General features: G+C 33.3%; 1 protein-coding gene across 2 annotated transcripts in view; it reads right to left on the bottom strand.

The window, feature by feature from the left end:
• LOC132746645 (capping protein-inhibiting regulator of actin dynamics-like) overlaps positions 1-18,665 on the bottom strand; it is a 38,055-nt gene that overhangs the window by 10,337 nt on the left and 9,053 nt on the right. Inside the window, exons 1-4 of one of the 2 annotated variants that reach the window (XM_060735866.1) lie at positions 7,711-7,857; positions 1,789-1,851; positions 1,504-1,595; positions 624-728 (exon numbers count right to left, since the gene is read on the bottom strand). In XM_060735866.1, coding sequence (XP_060591849.1) covers positions 624-728; positions 1,504-1,595; positions 1,789-1,818 — 227 coding nt within the window. In that variant the 5' untranslated portion in view covers positions 1,819-1,851; positions 7,711-7,857. Of the gene's footprint in view, positions 1-623; positions 729-1,503; positions 1,596-1,788; positions 1,852-7,710; positions 7,858-18,665 lie in introns of those variants that run through there. The other variant, XM_060735868.1, reaches the window with a different exon arrangement.

Raw genomic sequence — 18,665 nt, 5'->3', positions numbered from 1 at the left:
TGGCCCCGCCCCAGGGGTCATTGATTTTCCTCGAGATCGACAGTTCAATCCCCAGCCAGGTCAATGTTTGTTTTCCTTCTCTTTTTCTGTTATCTTTTTATTAGCTCACCTCTCACTTAGTGACAGGCTGAACTGTTTCATAAAATGGCTGCCAGAGCTAACATTAGAAAACAACAACCAACATCTAAACCACTGGTTCAGTTTTGAAATAATTTTACACAACAATTTCCTTGGTGACAGTACATTAAAATTGTTCAGATTAAGCAAGCTGCCCAGTTAGCAGTAGGCAGTAAGCAGTAGGCTGTCGTTTATGGAATTCCGTAATTAATTCCTTGGCACAAATGATCACCATTATGAAACATTTTAAGAAGAAGTTTAAATAATTTTGTATAAATAATAACCCTATGACACGATGTGCTTACGATGTGCATAGAGTAACAGTATTTATCCCAAAGTTCAAGGTCAGTCAATTGTTAAAAACCCGACATTGCTATATAGCTGTCCTTCACACTTTCTTGTAATTTTGAAGCGTAGATTATAACGAAATACGATATTCTATTAATGTGTTCTAGGTCCGTACGGGCAAGGAGTATTTTCGGCTTTGGTAAACAAAGTAAAATTACCTTACTTGATCCAGTTTCAGTACATTTAGTTCATCCCTTAGATTTTTGTTTTCCTTTTGTAGTTCATCTTTCTCAGCACTTCTTTTCTCTATTTTTTGCCTCTCTCTATAAAAGTAATAATTGGACAGGCTCATGCAACAGCAAAAACATTTGAGTTTTACCTATTTCTTCTGACTGACCAGTAGCAAGATACGCTCAAACGCAAGTACCCGCCTGGCTAGCTTCAAACAGAACAGAAAATCAAATGAAATGCAAAATCTGCAATCATCAACGGATTTATTTGCATATGACATGTTTTCCAATGTAATATATTTTAACCTGTCTTGCTTCTTTCAAGTTTTGTCTGATATTAAATGGGCTCCACTGAGATTCAAAAGGGTTAAGTAACAATATTTGAACTTGTTTACCTAGATCAACTGGTTAACCAGAAAATGGAAACTATGCAAAAGATGCTACAAAATATTTTAAATATTGAATTGATAATCAAATTTTTCTTCGGTTTAAATGACGCTTTTAATTTTGGGATCAAATTGCACAATAAAAATTATTGTCCCTAGAAACCGGATTGAGCAAATGATCTGAAATTTTAAACACGGGTTATTGATCAAGACCTTCACCCGCTGGTACAAAAATCTTCAAAAACTATTGTTGTTCCTTTCATGCAACAAACTTTAGTGGTGTCCTTTTAAGGACTTAATTTCTATGTTGAAAATTGAACACTGTTCAAGCAAGTGCTTGGAGTCTGATACTAGTATAATTATGATATTTCCTTTGCTTCTCATAAATATATAAAATATACTAGAGCAAATGAGGTCTATAACTTTCAATTGATGTTTTCATTTACTTCCGAAGGATCGTCCTTTTTACATAAATAATTTACCTTTCCGCGTTCTTATTGCATATTCTTGCATCCTCCTCATTGTTATGAGCATGTTTCTGTTCACACGGATGACCACCCATTAAATGTTTGCCCTTAAAAAGAAGGAAATCTATAAAAGTCACCAAAATGAAAGAGATGAAGTAAATAAAATTTCAACAGATAATATCTCATTACTTAAAATAACATGTCTAAAAGATATAGTGGTTTTGGTGATAATAATATAATAAACTTGAAGATCCGTAAAATACAAATATAATTCATACGATACAATAAGTGAACCCTTACCACGTTTACCGCTGCATTTATTAAATCCATTTTCTGACGTTAGTTTTTGGTGAATGTATAAACCTGCCGAGAAGAAAAGATCGGTAAAAGTAAACATGGTAAAGCACATATGCAAGCAAGTTTATTTTGATAAGTTTAGAGCTCTAAATAACCATATATACATCTACTGTAAAAACGCTCACGAGTGTTGTTTATGTCTACACTGACTTATAATTGTGTTAGTTTGCATTTTAAACATTGTTGTTTCTTTGCAAAATAAGATATTGTGGTATGTTTTGTTGTTGTGAATGTTGTGTTGTTTTGATGTGTTGTTGTGATATGTTGTGTTGTTTTTATGAGTTGCGTTGCTGTAATGTGTTGTGATGTTATGACATTATGTGTTGCTATTTGTTGTATTTTTACTGTATTATGATGTGTTGCTATATCTTGTATATTTACTGTGATATGTTGTGTTGCTGTGATATGTTGTGTTGTTTTAATATGTTGTGTTATTTTGATGTGATGTTTTGTGTAATGATCTTCGTATTGTGATGCATTAACTGGTGTTGTTTACAATACAGACAAAAAATCGACAAAAAATCGCCTTAATACATTTTGATAAAGTGTAAACTCAATTAACCAAACTTAACTATGATATGAGAGAAAAACACACAAGACATAATAATCACATAAATTTTATATCACTTTAAACCTTATACTTGATGGCAAAGTTGTCGTTACTTTATAGTTCAAACATCACCGTTAACTTAATGCCTCTGAACGAACTTAGTGCTCGCCAATTTTTTTAAGCCAATCACCGACGAGGATTTTTCAAATTTTCAGTTTTCAAATCTTAATAGAACAGATTTTATATATACTGGACGTTTTATATTATAAAACGCAAGTGGGCGGAGCACTAAGCCGGTTAGAGTGCATATTGGGTGTTCTTCGTAAATAAGAAAGCTACAGTCGCTTCGCAAGCTCCGCTCCTTTTTAGCTTTCTTATTTACGACGAACACCCAATATGCACTCTAACCTATACTTAATATAGACGAATAGGTGAACAGACAACATGCAGTCAGTGACCGTGACTACTATGTGCCATGTACAACTATGCGCAACAACAACAACAATTAAATTCGTGCGTATTTAATAAATGATGCAATTTAAAACAAAATTTTTGAAAAAATCTATTTTTCAGCTCTTCATAAAAGCAACATGCCTCCAGATTCATGCTATTTTTCAATAAAATTTTGAAAAATTTGAAAATGTATTTAAAGTAAAACATTGAGAAGCGAACAAAGAATATAATTTACACATTTTAAACGACACTAACAATGCACGTTTATCACCAAAAAGAGGACAAAATATGAAAGAAAGAAAAATAAGATAAAAAATAGCCTATACTGCGTCAGTCACGCAGTACAAATATGGTGATAAATACTGGAAAATCAGACATGGAAAATCAGTCATTGATCGCAGAATATAATGTAAATTATTATTTAAATCTTAAATCTGTTTAGTAATTCTTAAAATATCATAACAACTTTCCCAAGTTTGATTCTTGAAATATTTTGGTTCATCTGGAGGCATGTATCTTTAATATACATTTTTGTACAGTAAATGCAGCAGAACTATGAACATATATACAAATAATAATCTACGAAAAACTTTGGTATCAATTTTAAACTGAGATTTAATATGATCATTCGAAAACAAAAGCATCTGTGTATACAATCGATATTCTACACTTTTCAGCACAATACAGCCATTCTCCTATAATTGAAGCACTTTTTAATAATTCATGTCTCCACTTTTAAAATCGTAGTAAAATTTATAGACGAGCTTTAACATTTCAGACTAACATTTTAGTAAGTACACTGGGATGTTCTCAGCAGCTTAACTTGACTTTGTATCGTGGATGCTCCTCGTTTTTCATTTGTGTTAAACTGAAAAGCAATAGTAACTGAAAAAAATCGCTGTCGCTTGATCAATTAAAGTTTAAGATTGATTAAAAAAGTTATCCATTTCCATGTGTTCCAACAAGTTCTTGCTTAAAATCAATACAGTATTGATAATTGATTCAGAATTACATAAGAAGTTCGAGAAAGATACCCTTATTTTCCATGATTTTTTTTAAATGCTGCCGTCTCCGAAATGCAACTATGGTACCATAACGATTTTAAACTGGAATGTAACAATCTTGAGATGTGTTATATTCTTTTAAATTTGTACTCAAAACAATATCAAAAGACTAGGTTTGGAATAAAATTGATAAATTAGACTCCTGCGATGAAATATTTTTAACACAAACCGCTTTATTGTTAGTAATTCAAAAGTCGCGTTTAAAATGCTATGCCTCCGTAACGGGTGTATTCTTTTAAATATGCATTATACCAATCAAATAAAAATTTTGAAATATTGTTTTGTATTTCTTTAAATGCAAAAGACCAAAATGAGATGTCATTTGCACAAAAATGTGATAACTGTGACCTGTAGAAGTCTAATTTCACTATGTTTCCATAACGACTATTTTCCGTAACAAAACGATCATCCGAATTTCGGTACAGTATACGGTTCAATTGAATTAGTGCCCAATGAAAACTCTGTATTTCTGTGCGTTAATTTTCATAGAAGAACAAAAGTCGATACTATATCGAATTCGTCCATAGTCGACTTTACTTCATAGAACCGCGTAGTGACGTAATAAAGTAAATAATAATGAGGCCAAATAAAGCTTGACACTAAACATGTTAGTATTCATCCGTAGCTGTTCTACAGAAATTAGAAACATTGTCCTGTCGCTATCGCTCCCGTCGAAGTTTCTAATTTCTGTAGAACAGCATGGATGAACACTAACATATACTTAGACATGTTCAGGAAGAATTTATTAGATTTCAATAAATTTCTGCGTCCAAAGATGAGCATAGTACATTTGTATATCTTTATGGATACAGAATGAACAAACATAATACAATATTTTCATTTGACAAAATCAGGTAACGTTAATAATTTAGCATAGAAACATTTCCAGTTCGTAACACACGGATGCGTATTTTCTAAATAATTAAAATATAATTAAAATTCCATAAATAATTTTACTCAAACCGTTAGCATAATGTATGGTGGCATATTTCTGCCACCAGATAACCTGATAATTAACTAGTTAATTAAGAGGTTAACTAGTTACGTAACTAGTTTACCTCTTAATTAACTAGTTAGTTATCAGGTTAACTAGTTACGTAACTAGTTAATTTTTTCAATAAATAAAAGATCATAACGGGAAATAAATGCCTGTTTGTGCCCGTAACTGCCATCCCTTATTATCAGCTTAATATAAAGAGGTTAACTAGTTACGTAACTAGATAACCTCTTAATTAACTAGTTAGATATCAGGTTAACTAGTTACGTAACTAGTTAATCTCTTAATTAACTAGTTAGTTATCAGGTTAACTAGTTACGTAAATACGTAACTAGTTAACCACTTAATTAACTAGTTAATTAAGATAATAAGGGATGGCAGTTGCGGGCACAAACAGGCATTTATTTCCCGTTATGATCTTTTATTTATTGAAAAAATTAACTAGTTAATTAAGAGGTTAACTAGTTACGTATTTACGTAACTAGTTAACCTGATAACTAACTTGTCAATTAAGAGATTAACCAGTTACGTAACTAGTTAACCTGATACCTAACTAGTTAATTAAGAGGTTAACTAGTTATGTAACTAGTTAACCTGATAACTAACTAGTTAATTAAGAGGTAAACTAGTTACGTAACTAGTTAACCTGATACCTAACTTGTTAATTAAGAGTTTAACTAGTTACGTAACTAGTTAACCTCTTAATTAACTAGTAAGGTATCAGGTTAACTAGTTACGTAACTAGTTAATCACTTAATTAACTAGTTAATTAAGAGGTTAACTAGTTACGTATTTACGTAACTAGTTAACCTGATAACTAACTTGTCAATTAAAGGATTAACTAGTTACGTAACTAGTTAACCTGATACCTAACTAGTTAATTAAGAGGTTAACTAGTTATGTAACTAGTTAACCTGATAACTAACTAGTTAATTAAGAGGTTAACTAGTTACGTAACTAGTTAACCTGATACCTAACTTGTTAATTAAGAGGTTAACTAGTTACGTAACTAGTTAACCTCTTAATTAACTAGTTAGGTATCAGGTTAACTAGTTAGGTATTTACGTAACTAGTTAACCTCTTAACTAACTAGATGATTAAGAGGTTAACTAGTTAGGTATTTACGTAACTAGTTAACCTATAAATTAACTAGTTAACTAAGAGGTTAACTAGTTACGTAACTAGTTAACCTCTTAATTTTAAGCTAATAATATATTGTATCATAGTTTGGGGACCTTTCTGTTGAAAAAGTGTCAGAGTTAAATCGTATACATATACATGCACAGTGCGGTAACTGGAGTGCAGGTATCAGTTACCCGCACTCCATATAATGCCCGTGGATTGGTTCATTTTTGCCGGGGTTTACATATTGTGACGGCAGAGAAAGGGAAAGGGGCAGAACTGTCATATTCAAATGCTCGTTCATTGGTTAATTTTTTCTGGGGTTTCATATTATGACAATAGGGAACGTGCTGTCATGTTTGACTATGATACAAAAGAGAAAGAACACCAAAACACTCGGCAATCTGATTTATACTCGGGGGCTACGCCCCCTCGTACAAATCAGATAGCCTCGTGTTTCGGTGCTCTTTCTATTACTTATAAGGATGGCATTTGCAAGCACTAACATGCATTTATTTCACGTTATGATCTTTTATTTATTAAAAAAAGTAACTAGTTACGTAACTAGTTAACATCTTAATTAACTAGTTATGCCTAGGTCACAAATAAAACGGGCGCCGTCCGATTAAACGATTTTTATAAAATCGGCAAATTTTTTGATGTCGTGGACGCCGGGCGATTTTAAATCTGATACCTTGCGTGGTCATGAATTAAACAGTCGTCGGGCGATTTTTGCCGAGTGGATTTTACAGAAAGAATTGAACAGATCGGGAGGTCACCGCCCGATGTCCGTACGGCGCCTGTGCGATTTAAAAGTGAATCGGACGGTTGCCGCGCGGGCGCCGGGCGACAATGACTTTACATTTAATGACATCCTAGATAAATCAGCCAGTTGTAATTATGCCAGCAAAGAAGTCAGCTGCCAAAGCCAAGGGGAGTCACCAACGGCCAGTATCGAGGCCGTAGAAAGTGAAAATCAATCAGACATTCGCATGGACATTGAAGAAAAAAATCATGTTTACTAGTATTCAAAAGAAATTCACAAATATATTTTTGAGGCAATTAATGAAAACGATGACCGCCCGGTGCCTGTACATGAATCGTCCGGGTACCGGGCGATAATCGTTTGACTACTTAGCTCTATTCAGGCACCGGGCAGGGCCCGGCCGATGTCCGCCCGGACGCCTTTTAAATCGGACGCTGTTTTAGTAGAACAAAAAATCGCCCGATCAAAAAATCCATCGCCCGGTCGCCGCCCGGCGACCGAACGATGTCCGCTCGATGATATTTATACTCAGTGACCCCAAAAATTATCGTCCGGCCGCCGTTAGCTTTTAAGTATTACTTAAAACTCGAAGGCGCCCGCCCGATGAGCAAAATTTTCAGCTGCTGCCGTCCGACAGTCACTGCCGCCGGACGGACGCCGGCCGATATTGCGATTTTTTGGAGAAACAGACGCCGCCCGGCGGCATTTTCTTATTTGTGACCTAGGCTTTAGTTATCAGGTTATCTGGTGGCAGAAATATGCCATAAATAATATATATAAATGTATAAATATTTATATAACACTTGCGTTATAAGTTTCCTAAGACAACTATTTATATTAAATACTAACCTCGACTTTTGAAAAATGAAGAAAAATTGTAATTTAATGCGAAAAATCTAAATTAATTACTTACCTCGACTTTTTAAAAAATGAAGAAGAATTTCGAATGCGAAAATGATTATAATTTCCGACAGCATGGATATAATGATTTCCGAATAAATCAAGGACTAGATCGAACACGAATTGAAATAATCAATATCTTTCTAGGGGTTTTAATGAATAACTCGAGTTCATACAAAATCATTATTTATGGGAACTTTAAACTATGGTGGCATATTTCTGCCACCAGATAACCTGATAACAAACTAGTTAATTAAGAGGTTAACTAGTTACGTAACTAGTTAACCTGATAATTAACTAGTTAATTAAGAGGTTAACTAGTCGTAACTAGTTAACCTGATAATTAACTAGTTAATTAAGAGGTTAACTAGTTACGTAACTAGTTCATTTTTTCAATAAAGAAAAGATCATAACGGGAAATAAATGCATGTTAGTGCCTGCAACTGCCATCCTTTTATTATATCATCATCTTAAAATTAAGAGGTTAACTAGTTACGTAACTAGTTAACCTCTTAATTAACTAGTTAATTAAGAGGTTAACTAGTTACATAAATACTTAACTAGTTGACCTCTTAATTAACTAGTTAATTATCAGGTTAACTAGTTACGCAAATACCTAACTAGTTAACCTGATAAATAACTAGTTAATTAAGAGGTTAACTAGTTACGTTTTTACGTAACTAGTTAACCTCTTAACTAACTAGTTATTTATCAGGTTAACTAGTTACGTAACTAGTTAACCTGTTATCTCTTATCTATAAATAGATATTGCATAATATTTGGAATACCCGTACTGTCCGCTTATGAGCGGGGTATAACTAAAATACGAAAATAGGGTTATTTTCGCGAAAATAGCATTTTGGCGTGAGCGGCAAGATATTCCCTTGTTTATTGCACGTGTCTCACAGCATCGGGTCAATTTCCTGTGTATTTGTTTATTTGTCCAGAGCCTTTGAAAGACTTTCATTGTCTGACTAATACATATCCTATTTTATATAAACAATATACATACCTAAATGAAACGTAATCGGGCCTTAAAGTAATCATTTGTACTGACCCATGAAAAGGCATGTTATAAAACATAAACTAATCAAAGGTTTATTGATGTATCTTATTATAACCACCAACCCTGTGGCACCTGTCCATTAAGATATGGAAAGTATTGATTAATTACTTTACAACATTCCATGTACTCGTCAATACACAAATCATTGCCTTAACAGGAAGGTATACAAATACATCAAGAAATGAATAATGTTGTAAATCATGCAATGTTATATTTGTTTGTAACAGAATATCTTTCTCTTTTAGTATGACTAAAAAAAACTTTAAAAAACACAACATAGTTTGTCAATAATAAAAAAGACACTTTAAGTATATAAAAGCTTCGTAATATTAGGTATATATAACTGCTATAATGCTAAACACATCTCGGTGAAGCATAATACTTTTTTTACATAGAGCATTTAATTAAATGTTGCTATACACATTGTACTCTTTTATGCAATTAAAGACTGGAATGAAGGGACCAATCCAACACTGACACTTTTACATCCATGAATTGGCAACACGTGTCGTGTCATAAAGGGGCTTCATAACACCTTTAATTTAGGTACTTCTGATATTGCAGTCGAGTTTACTGCACAAACGTCAAACTTTATTACACACATTGAGAAATGACAAATCAAAACAAAGTAAATCATCATCTTCGTCAGGTTAACCATGGATCAGGAGCATAGATCAGGATGATATCGATAGGCCCGGTATCCAATGTTCACAAATGTCCACCGATGCTCTCCTGGATGCGTGTTTGAATTATATCATTGATTAAAAATGCCTTATGGCACATTTGTGCAATTACCTTTTTTGGTGTTAGTTGATATATTCATTATATGCTTACGATTTTATATGAATCGTGCGTGTTTAAATGATACCAGTATTTAAACATACTTAATACATGCACATCTTGATTTGTGCAATGCCCTATGTATTTTGTGTGAGAGTTCACTATTATTTGTTAGTGTTGCTAGTTTTAGTCTTAAGTTGCAATTCAAAGATATGACAGTAAACGATCTTAAATGGTTCTTTGAATTACTTTATACCTTTATGTTAAATTACAACATTAAATAAAATGTATTTTGCATTCATTTTCTGTTTTTTTTTTTACTTCTGTCTTTAAATTCAAAGATACATATTAAATACAAATTTAATTGTGTTTTGGTACAATTATTGCTTTACAACTCAAACTATTTTACAATCAAGGTAAAATAGAACAGTAAAAGCATCATCATTATCCGACAATGATACCTTCAAAGGGGAATAAAAAGCGAGTCATGTCAGAATGATATTAGGGATCTGTTAACATTGCAGTAGCACTCAATCCAGTATCTGACCATTCTCTCCAGTATCTGACCATGTATCAATGCAATGGAGCAAAACAATGCTATTTATAGATAAGTGATAACGGGTTAACTAGTTACGTAACTAGTTAACCTGATAATTAACTAGTTAATTAATAGGTTAACTAGATACATAAATACTTAACTAGTTAACCTCTTAATTAACTATATAATTATCAGGTTAACTAGTTACGCAAATACCTAACTAGTTAACCTGATAATTAACTAGTTAATTAAGAGGTTAACTTGTTATGTAACTAGTTAACCTGATAAATAACTAGTTATTTATCAGGTTAACTAGTTACATAAATACTTAACTAGTTAACCTGATAATTAACTAGTTAATTAAGACGTTAACTAGTTAAGTATTTACGTAACTAGTTAACCTATTAATTAACTAGTTAATTATCAGGTTAACTAGTTACGTAACTAGTTAACCACTTAATATTAAGCTGACAATAAGGGATGGCAGTTGCGGGCACAAACATGCATTTATTTCCCGTTATGATCTTTTCTTTATTGAAAAAATTAACTAGTTACGTAACTAGTTAACCTGATAATTAACTAGTTAATTAAGAGGTTAACTAGTTACGCAACTAGTTAACCTCTTAATTAACTAGTTAGTTATCAGGTTATCTGGTGGCAGAAATATGCCACCATATTAAACAGCTTCGAAATGTGATAAATAAATGTTTTATCTTATTGTAATGTTATCATGTTTTGGTGTATGTTTTAACAAAACTTACAAAAACCCCTGATAACAGCCGATAAAGCGAATTCATGGAATTTGAATATTTTGAATCTTACCTGTTTATATCGAGCGTTCCGAATTCGTTTTATTTTCATTTTCAGAGAATTTCATTCAGGTTTCGAGGACTGTTAACAATGTCTCGTGGAATGTCACAAAACAACGCTAAGATATACAAAGAGAGGACATTAATTAAATGCTATGAACATTTTTAATTCAAACTTCTTTATGTTTTATTTATTTGTATTGGTGGACACTCGGTATTTCATGTCCGTGTATATAAAAAAATATGTAAAATTTACATAGTTTTGGCAAAAAATTAATAAACTATAAAAGTTACAAGTAAAAAAAAATGACGTCTTTTGGACTGAGAACAGCCTGTCAATGACGATGCCTTTAAAGATGTATTGTTATTTATTTGTTTGGTTTTTTTAACATGTTTAAAGGCCCATTATGCCTAAGAAATGTTTTTATTCTTATTTCTCAAGAACTTTTTTTTGGGTGTCTCGACAAGTTACTCATTGGCCAATTACCTGAACCACTTTTGCCTCTGTTACCTGTGGCGAATCGTATAGTTGTAGGGAGTAAGTCTTTTGTATGGAAGTCAAAATACTACTTTGCTTAAATTATGCTACTTTAATGACAAACAGTTTCACTTTCCGCGCTTTTTTGCACACTTTTTTTCTAAACCCATTTTTAAAATGTGATAAAAGTTATTTTGTCTTTACTAAAAAATGGGGAAAATCTGTGCCTTTAAATTAGCTAAAACATTATTTATTCAGGCTCGATTATAAGGAGACCTGTACCTTATTCAAACCACGTTTCTAGTCAGTGGTGGCATATGAGAAACATTGTCATGTGTCAAGAAGGACTCAAACCTACGGTCCCAACACAAGTTGAGATGCAGCACCTTGACCTTAACTAGGCCAACGTTCCCTTCTTAAAATCTACAGGAATCCTGATATTAGTTATACATGTACATGTATTTCATATAGCAAATTCATTCACATTTAGACATATAACCGCTAATACATTTAACTGATCATAATCAATAACATTATCATAAATGTATATGTCACCAGCTGAATCATTTATATTGCCAAATTTTCTACTTAGTGACTCTGTGATTACGATTATGTCGTCTCACTGGAGGCAGCAAATATGATTATGTCGTCTCACAAGAAGCAGCGAATGTGATTTTGTAGTCTCACTGGAAGCAGCGAATGTGATTATGTCGTTTCACTGGAAACAGGAAATATGATTATGTCGTCTCACTGGAAGCAGCGAATGTGATTATGTCGTCTCCCTGGAAACAGCCGATATGATTGTGTCGTCTCACTGGAATCAGCAAATGTGATTATGTCGTCTCATTGGAAGCAGCGAATATGATTATGTCGTTTCACTGAAATCAGCAAATGTGATTATGTCGTCTCATTGGAAGCAGCGAATATGATTATGTCGTTTCACTGGAATCAGCATATATGATTATGTCGTCTCACTGGACGCAGCATATATGATTATGTCGTCTCATTGGAATCAGCATATATGATTATGTCGTCTCATTGGAAGCAGCGAATATGATTATGTCGTTTCACTGGAAGCAGCAAATATGATTATGTCGTCTCATTGGAAGCAGCGAATAGGATTATGTCGTTTCACTGCAAATCAAGAATCAGGAATCAGTATATAAGGTAACATCGTCTGAATGGAAGCAACAGTATGTCTGGACAATTAGTATGATGTCTTCGCACTGGAAACTGTGAAATTGGTTATGATCTAAAATTTAGATTGAAAGTGTTTAAAAGATTTTAGCAATAATGGCTATTTAACCAATGCTAAGTCATGCAGTCCAGCTTGAATTTGAAAATGTTTAGAGCACTTTCCGTCGTTTCTTTCTTTTAATTAATGTCATAACTTATTCATATCCATAGGTTTATACGTGTATACGTGTATTTTCATCGTGCTCTGCTAAAAATGCTGTGCTCAATTTTGAAGTAGCACGTCTAAAAATATTGTACCAAAGTCCTTGATTTACTGGACCAGCCCTCGCCAATTCCGAGAATGTTTCCATTTTCAGAAAATGATATCCAATAATATGTTAAATCCTGCCAATGGTAAACTCGTATCACGACGATAAAAACCGAGCTATAACTATCAGATATAATCGGGACGCTTGAGATAGCCCCTCTTTGAAATTTGATGAAACTAGAAATGTGTCCATAGGACACGGGTGCCCCCACCGCGCCACTGTTCTGTCAATCTTTTTACTAAGTCAAGGGAAATAACTCTACAAATACTGGATAAATCCACAAGCGAAACCCCAGGTGAAAATCTAAATATGCTGAGCAACCTGCCCATAAGGTTTAATGACTATGTCAAATCCTTTTTCAGTAACTTGAGACACAAGTTGAAAATTGCAAAAATTTTCTAAGTGAAGGGCAATAACTCTAAAAATACTAAATAAATCCAGACGAAAATACCTGGTGCACAACTGCACATGCTGATCAAGATATCTGTAAAGTTACACGACTCTAGTCAAATACTTTTTGAGTTACGTGCGACACAAGTTGAAAATTGCAAAATTTTACTAAGTCAAGGGAAATAACTCTGAAAATACTAAAAATATCCAGACTAAAATACCCAGCTGCACAACTACACATGCTGATCAACATTCCTGTAAAGTTTCATGACTCTAGGTCAAATACTTTTTGAGTTACGTGCGACACAAGTTGAAAATTGCAAAATTTTCTAAGTCAAGGGCAATAACTCTGAAAATACTATAAATATCCAGACTAAAATACCCAGCTGCACAACTACACATGCTGATCAACATTCCTGTAAAGTTTCATGACTCTAGGTCAAATACTTTTTGAGTTACATGCGACACAAGTTGAAAATTGCAAATTTTTACTAAGTCAAGGGCAATAACTCTGAAAATACTAAAAATATCCAGACGAAAATACCCAGGTGCACAACAACACATGCTGATCAACATTCCTGTAAAGTTTCATGACTCTAGGTCAAATACTTTTTGAGTTACGTGCGACACAAGTTGAAAATTGCAAAATCTTACTAAGTCAAGGGCAATAACTCTGAAAATACTATAAATATCCACACGAAAATACCCAGGTGCACAACTACACATGCTGATCAACATTCCTGTAAAGTTTCATGACTCTAGGTCAAATACTTTTTGAGTTATGTGCGACACAAGTTGAAAATTGCAAAATTTTACTAAGTCAAGGGCAATAACTCTGAAAATACTATAAATATCCAGATGAAAATACCCAGGTGCACAACTACACATGCTGATCAACATTCCTGTAAAGTTTCATGACTCTAGGTCAAATACTTTTTGAGTTACATGCGACACAAGATGAAAATTGCAAAATTTTACTAAGTCAAGGGCAATAACTCTGAAAATACTAAAAATATCCAGACGAAAATACCCAGGTGCACAACTACACATGCTGATCAACATTCCTGTAAAGTTTCATGACTCTAGGTCAAATACTTTTTGAGTTACATGCGACACAAGTTGAAAATTGCAAAATTTTCTAAGTCAAGGGCAATAACTCTGAAAATACTATAAATATCCAGACTAAAATACCCAGCTGCACAACTACACATGCTGATCAACATTCCTGTAAAGTTTCATGACTCTAGGTCAAATACTTTTTGAGTTACATGCGACACAAGTTGAAAATTGCAAATTTTTACTAAGTCAAGGGCAATAACTCTGAAAATACTAAAAATATCCACACGAAAATACCCAGGTGCACAACAACACATGCTGATCAACATTCCTGTAAAGTTTCATGACTCTAGGTCAAATACTTTTTGAGTAAAATGCGACACAAGTTGAAAATTGCAAAATCTTACTAAGTCAAGGGCAATAACTCTGAAAATACTATAAATATCCACACGAAAATACCCAGGTGCACAACTGCACATGCTGATCAACATTCCTGTAAAGTTTCATGACTCTAGCTCAAATACTTTTTGAGTTATGTGCGACACAAGTTGAAAATTGCAAAATTTTACTAAGTCAAGGGCAATAACTCTGAAAATACTAAAAATATCCAGACGAAAATACCCAGGTGCACAACTACACATGCTGATCAACATTCCTGTAAAGTTTCATGACTCTAGGTCAAATACTTTTTGAGTTACATGCGACACAAGATGAAAATTGCAAAATTTTACTAAGTCAAGGGCAATAACTCTGAAAATACTAAAAATATCCAGACGAAAATACCCAGGTGCACAACTACACATGCTGATCAACATTCCTGTAAAGTTTCATGACTCTAGGTCAAATACTTTTTGAGTTACGTGCGACACAAAAGTGAACGGACGGGCGGACGGACGGATGGAAGGACGGACGGACGGAAGGACGGACGGACAAGGGTAAATCTAAATGCCCGCCACTAACGTGGGGGCACAAAAAGTATAAAAATTCAATGCGACAACGAATATACATTTCATGGTCTCTTTTAAGATGAGGTTGGTCCTCAGTTTAACCATTTTATTTAAGGCACATTTTGCCTCAGAAATGTCTTAAAGGCACATTTTGCTTCAAAAATGTCTCAAAGGCACATTTTGCCCAAGAAATGTCTCAAAGGCACATTTTGCCCCAGAAACATTTTTCCTCGCACGCGAGTCTGTGTTCTCTCATTAGCAAATGAGCTAGTTAAAGTAGACACTGTGCAAACCAATACTGAACATATAGTGAATCAGTTCCCCTTTCTATCTATTTCTTGTCAGATTTGCATGATAATGAAGTATTTCTAACGTCAGGTTTCTGTTGTGAAAGTTAAAACCTACGAAAAGTTTAGCGCACGAACATCGCACCCGAAATAAGAAGGGTAACATATTTTTGTATCCCATCGGACCTGGTTAATTCAATTGATTTTATATAGACGTGATACATACTAATGGACAGAATTCAGACAACTACATAATTATGTAAATTAAACATTAGCGAAGAACCATTTTTTTAATCTTCTAGCTGGTGACTCGTTCCCCTACGACGCGTAGCGGTATTCAAGATACGCGCTTGATTGAAAAACTATCTTCCTCTTAACTCATACTATATCCTTACAATAAACAACAAACAATATAATACTATTTGAAAATGTATTATATGTATGGAGCACTTGGACGATCAGTGTGAATTTAAAGAACGGGAAAACAAAATTAAAAATTGGCAAATATTTCTCCTTAATAATGTAACAGATCAAAATACTGACATTTTTCCAATATAATATTTATAGTCCTAAAGATAAAGAAACGGCTAAACGCTCCTTTAAATTGTCTTTAATGTAACCATCTTTCGCATTTTCACTGACCCAACGACCATGTCTCTTAAACATATATACGTTCTTTAATTCCACATTCACTATTTGCAGCAGCGGTAGCAACACCGCTTCGTAAAGAATGTAATGAATATTTACTTATATCTGATACATGTGGTTTCAAAGCGTTTAAAAACATCTCACGCAAGTTCGTGTAAGAAGTTCTACAACGTCCATTTCTCACTTTATATCCTGATTTCGATTTTGACAAATTACATAATAGAAAATCTTCACCATTAAGCTCTGCCCATTTTATATATTTTAACACATTTTCACAAGGACATAACAGAGTTCCCGTTTTCGCAATCATCAACCAATGACCATCTCTATATACATCCGTTTTACTTTTCTCAATATAAATAGCCATATATGACTGTTCAAACACTATATCCGATACCTTTATATTCAATAATTCAGCACTGCGCAAAAAACCTGCATAAGCTAAAATAATAGCACATATGATTCTTTGATTTTTAATATTTTTCTTTTCGTAAAGAGAATTATAAACAGCCAAAATATTTCCAACTGTAATTGGCTCTTTTCTGTTTACAGGTTTTGCTAAAATTCTTTTAGCAGCTTCTAAAATATTTAAATTAATTTTAGAATCAGTAGGGGAAACTAAACCATTCAAATCATGGAACCATTTAATAGCGTAAAAAGCTGTTATTACAGGAGCAGGAGTACGCGCAGTTTGAATTAATGAAGATAAATAAAGTGCCACAGTTAAAGTTTTAGCAGGTAAGAAATCCCCACTCCCTAAAGAATTACACAAACCCCACTTTATCCAACGATTAAATGCCAACTCATATTTCTTACAAGTATTAGCCGCTCTTGACTTCTTCAAAATGTCTGGGAGTAGGTCAATCTTATCCGCCAAAACCGGTGGCAATTCATCAATATCGTCCTTATGAATCTGAAAAAACAGATTTAAATTGAGAAAAATTTAATAAAAACAAATGTTCAAAACATGCTTACTGTGAAATACATCAATATGATTCTAATAACACTTTGTTACTTGTTGTTATGTAATTCCTTAATATGTAAGAATTTATAAGAAAACATTTCATGTTATATCGTGTACAATTAATTTTATACTCAAAATTATCACGAGTCTAATAAAACTTAAAAAACATAATAATAGATCTAAATTGATACGATAACATGAATACAAACTTTCTTCAATATGATAAGATATAATACTTATGTTTTAAACAATCCAAATAACTTGGAACAAACTCCATTTAGCAAGTTAAGTGAAAATTAAACTGAACATTTATATCAAAAACAGCTCCAGAAAGCAAATTGATCGATCTTAACATCGACTCCAGTGAGCAAAATACTATTTTATAAATTCCGATAAGCTTTTGAGCAGTGAGCAAATAATTAAACCACTCCAGTGAGCAAAATACTATTAAATAAACTCCAGTGAGTTTTTTGTCCTTACAGCTCCAGTGAGCAAAATATAAAAATACACTCCGGTGAGCAAATATTATTTTTATTAACAGGGTCAATGAAAAATCCGCTCCAGCGAGCATAATATTTAAAACTGCTCTAGTAAGCAAATTTTTAATATATAACAAGAGAGCAAAATAAAGCGATAATAATATCTACAAAAACATCATGAATCAAGGGAAACTACTCAATCTTACTAGGTTTATGACTCTGTCAGAGTAAATTCCCCTAACAATTAACACGTAAAGCCAACATACCGAATTTTAAATCGATATTTCCAAAAATTCCATGGCCATTCTTACATTTCGTGTAATATTTAGCCTCCGTAGGCAACATAATAAATTCTTTAATTATGTTAATGAAACAACCATTTTGGCATAATAACGGCCAGAACGGAGCTGATTTCCATAGAGGGACAATTAATATTCCCTGTGCCCGATCTAAAATCATCTTATTCAAAACCCTGTGAATAAGATAAAAAGGGGGAACAAATAATCCAAATTCTCCAGCCCAACTTACTGTAAAAGCATCTACACCTTGAGAACTAGGATGCCAAAACTTGGAATAAAAACGCGGCAATTTATGATTATATTCTGAAGCGAACCAGTCTATACTCATTTTTCCAAATTGTTTTTCAATTAAAACAAAAATTTCTAGTGATATACCCCAATCATCATTATCTACAATTTTTGACAGATAATCTGCTTTTTCATTAAGTGAACGAGGTATCCACTCTATTTCAAGAGAAATAGACTTACATAGACATAATTTAAATATATCTAAAGAAATCTCTTGTAATTCTTCGTTCATGGAACCTTTAGTAACTATTGAAACAACACCCTGATTATCTGAAAACCATTTTACACGCTGATTCATTAACACATGCGTAAGTGATCGAAGTACAGAATACACTGCAAACAGTTCCCTCCAAGTAGAGGATTTTTTACTCTCTTCTGGGGACCATTGACCATGGGAAACACCGTTTAAAGTATTTACTTCATAACCAGCAAAT

The sequence above is a fragment of the Ruditapes philippinarum genome, unplaced genomic scaffold (genome assembly GCF_026571515.1).
Source record: "Ruditapes philippinarum isolate M1 unplaced genomic scaffold, ASM2657151v2 ctg1076_1_1_1_1, whole genome shotgun sequence".
Classification (NCBI taxonomy): domain Eukaryota; kingdom Metazoa; phylum Mollusca; class Bivalvia; order Venerida; family Veneridae; genus Ruditapes; species Ruditapes philippinarum.
The sequence above is the reverse complement of the archived record's forward strand: the minus strand, read 5'-3'. Positions and strand labels throughout refer to the sequence as shown.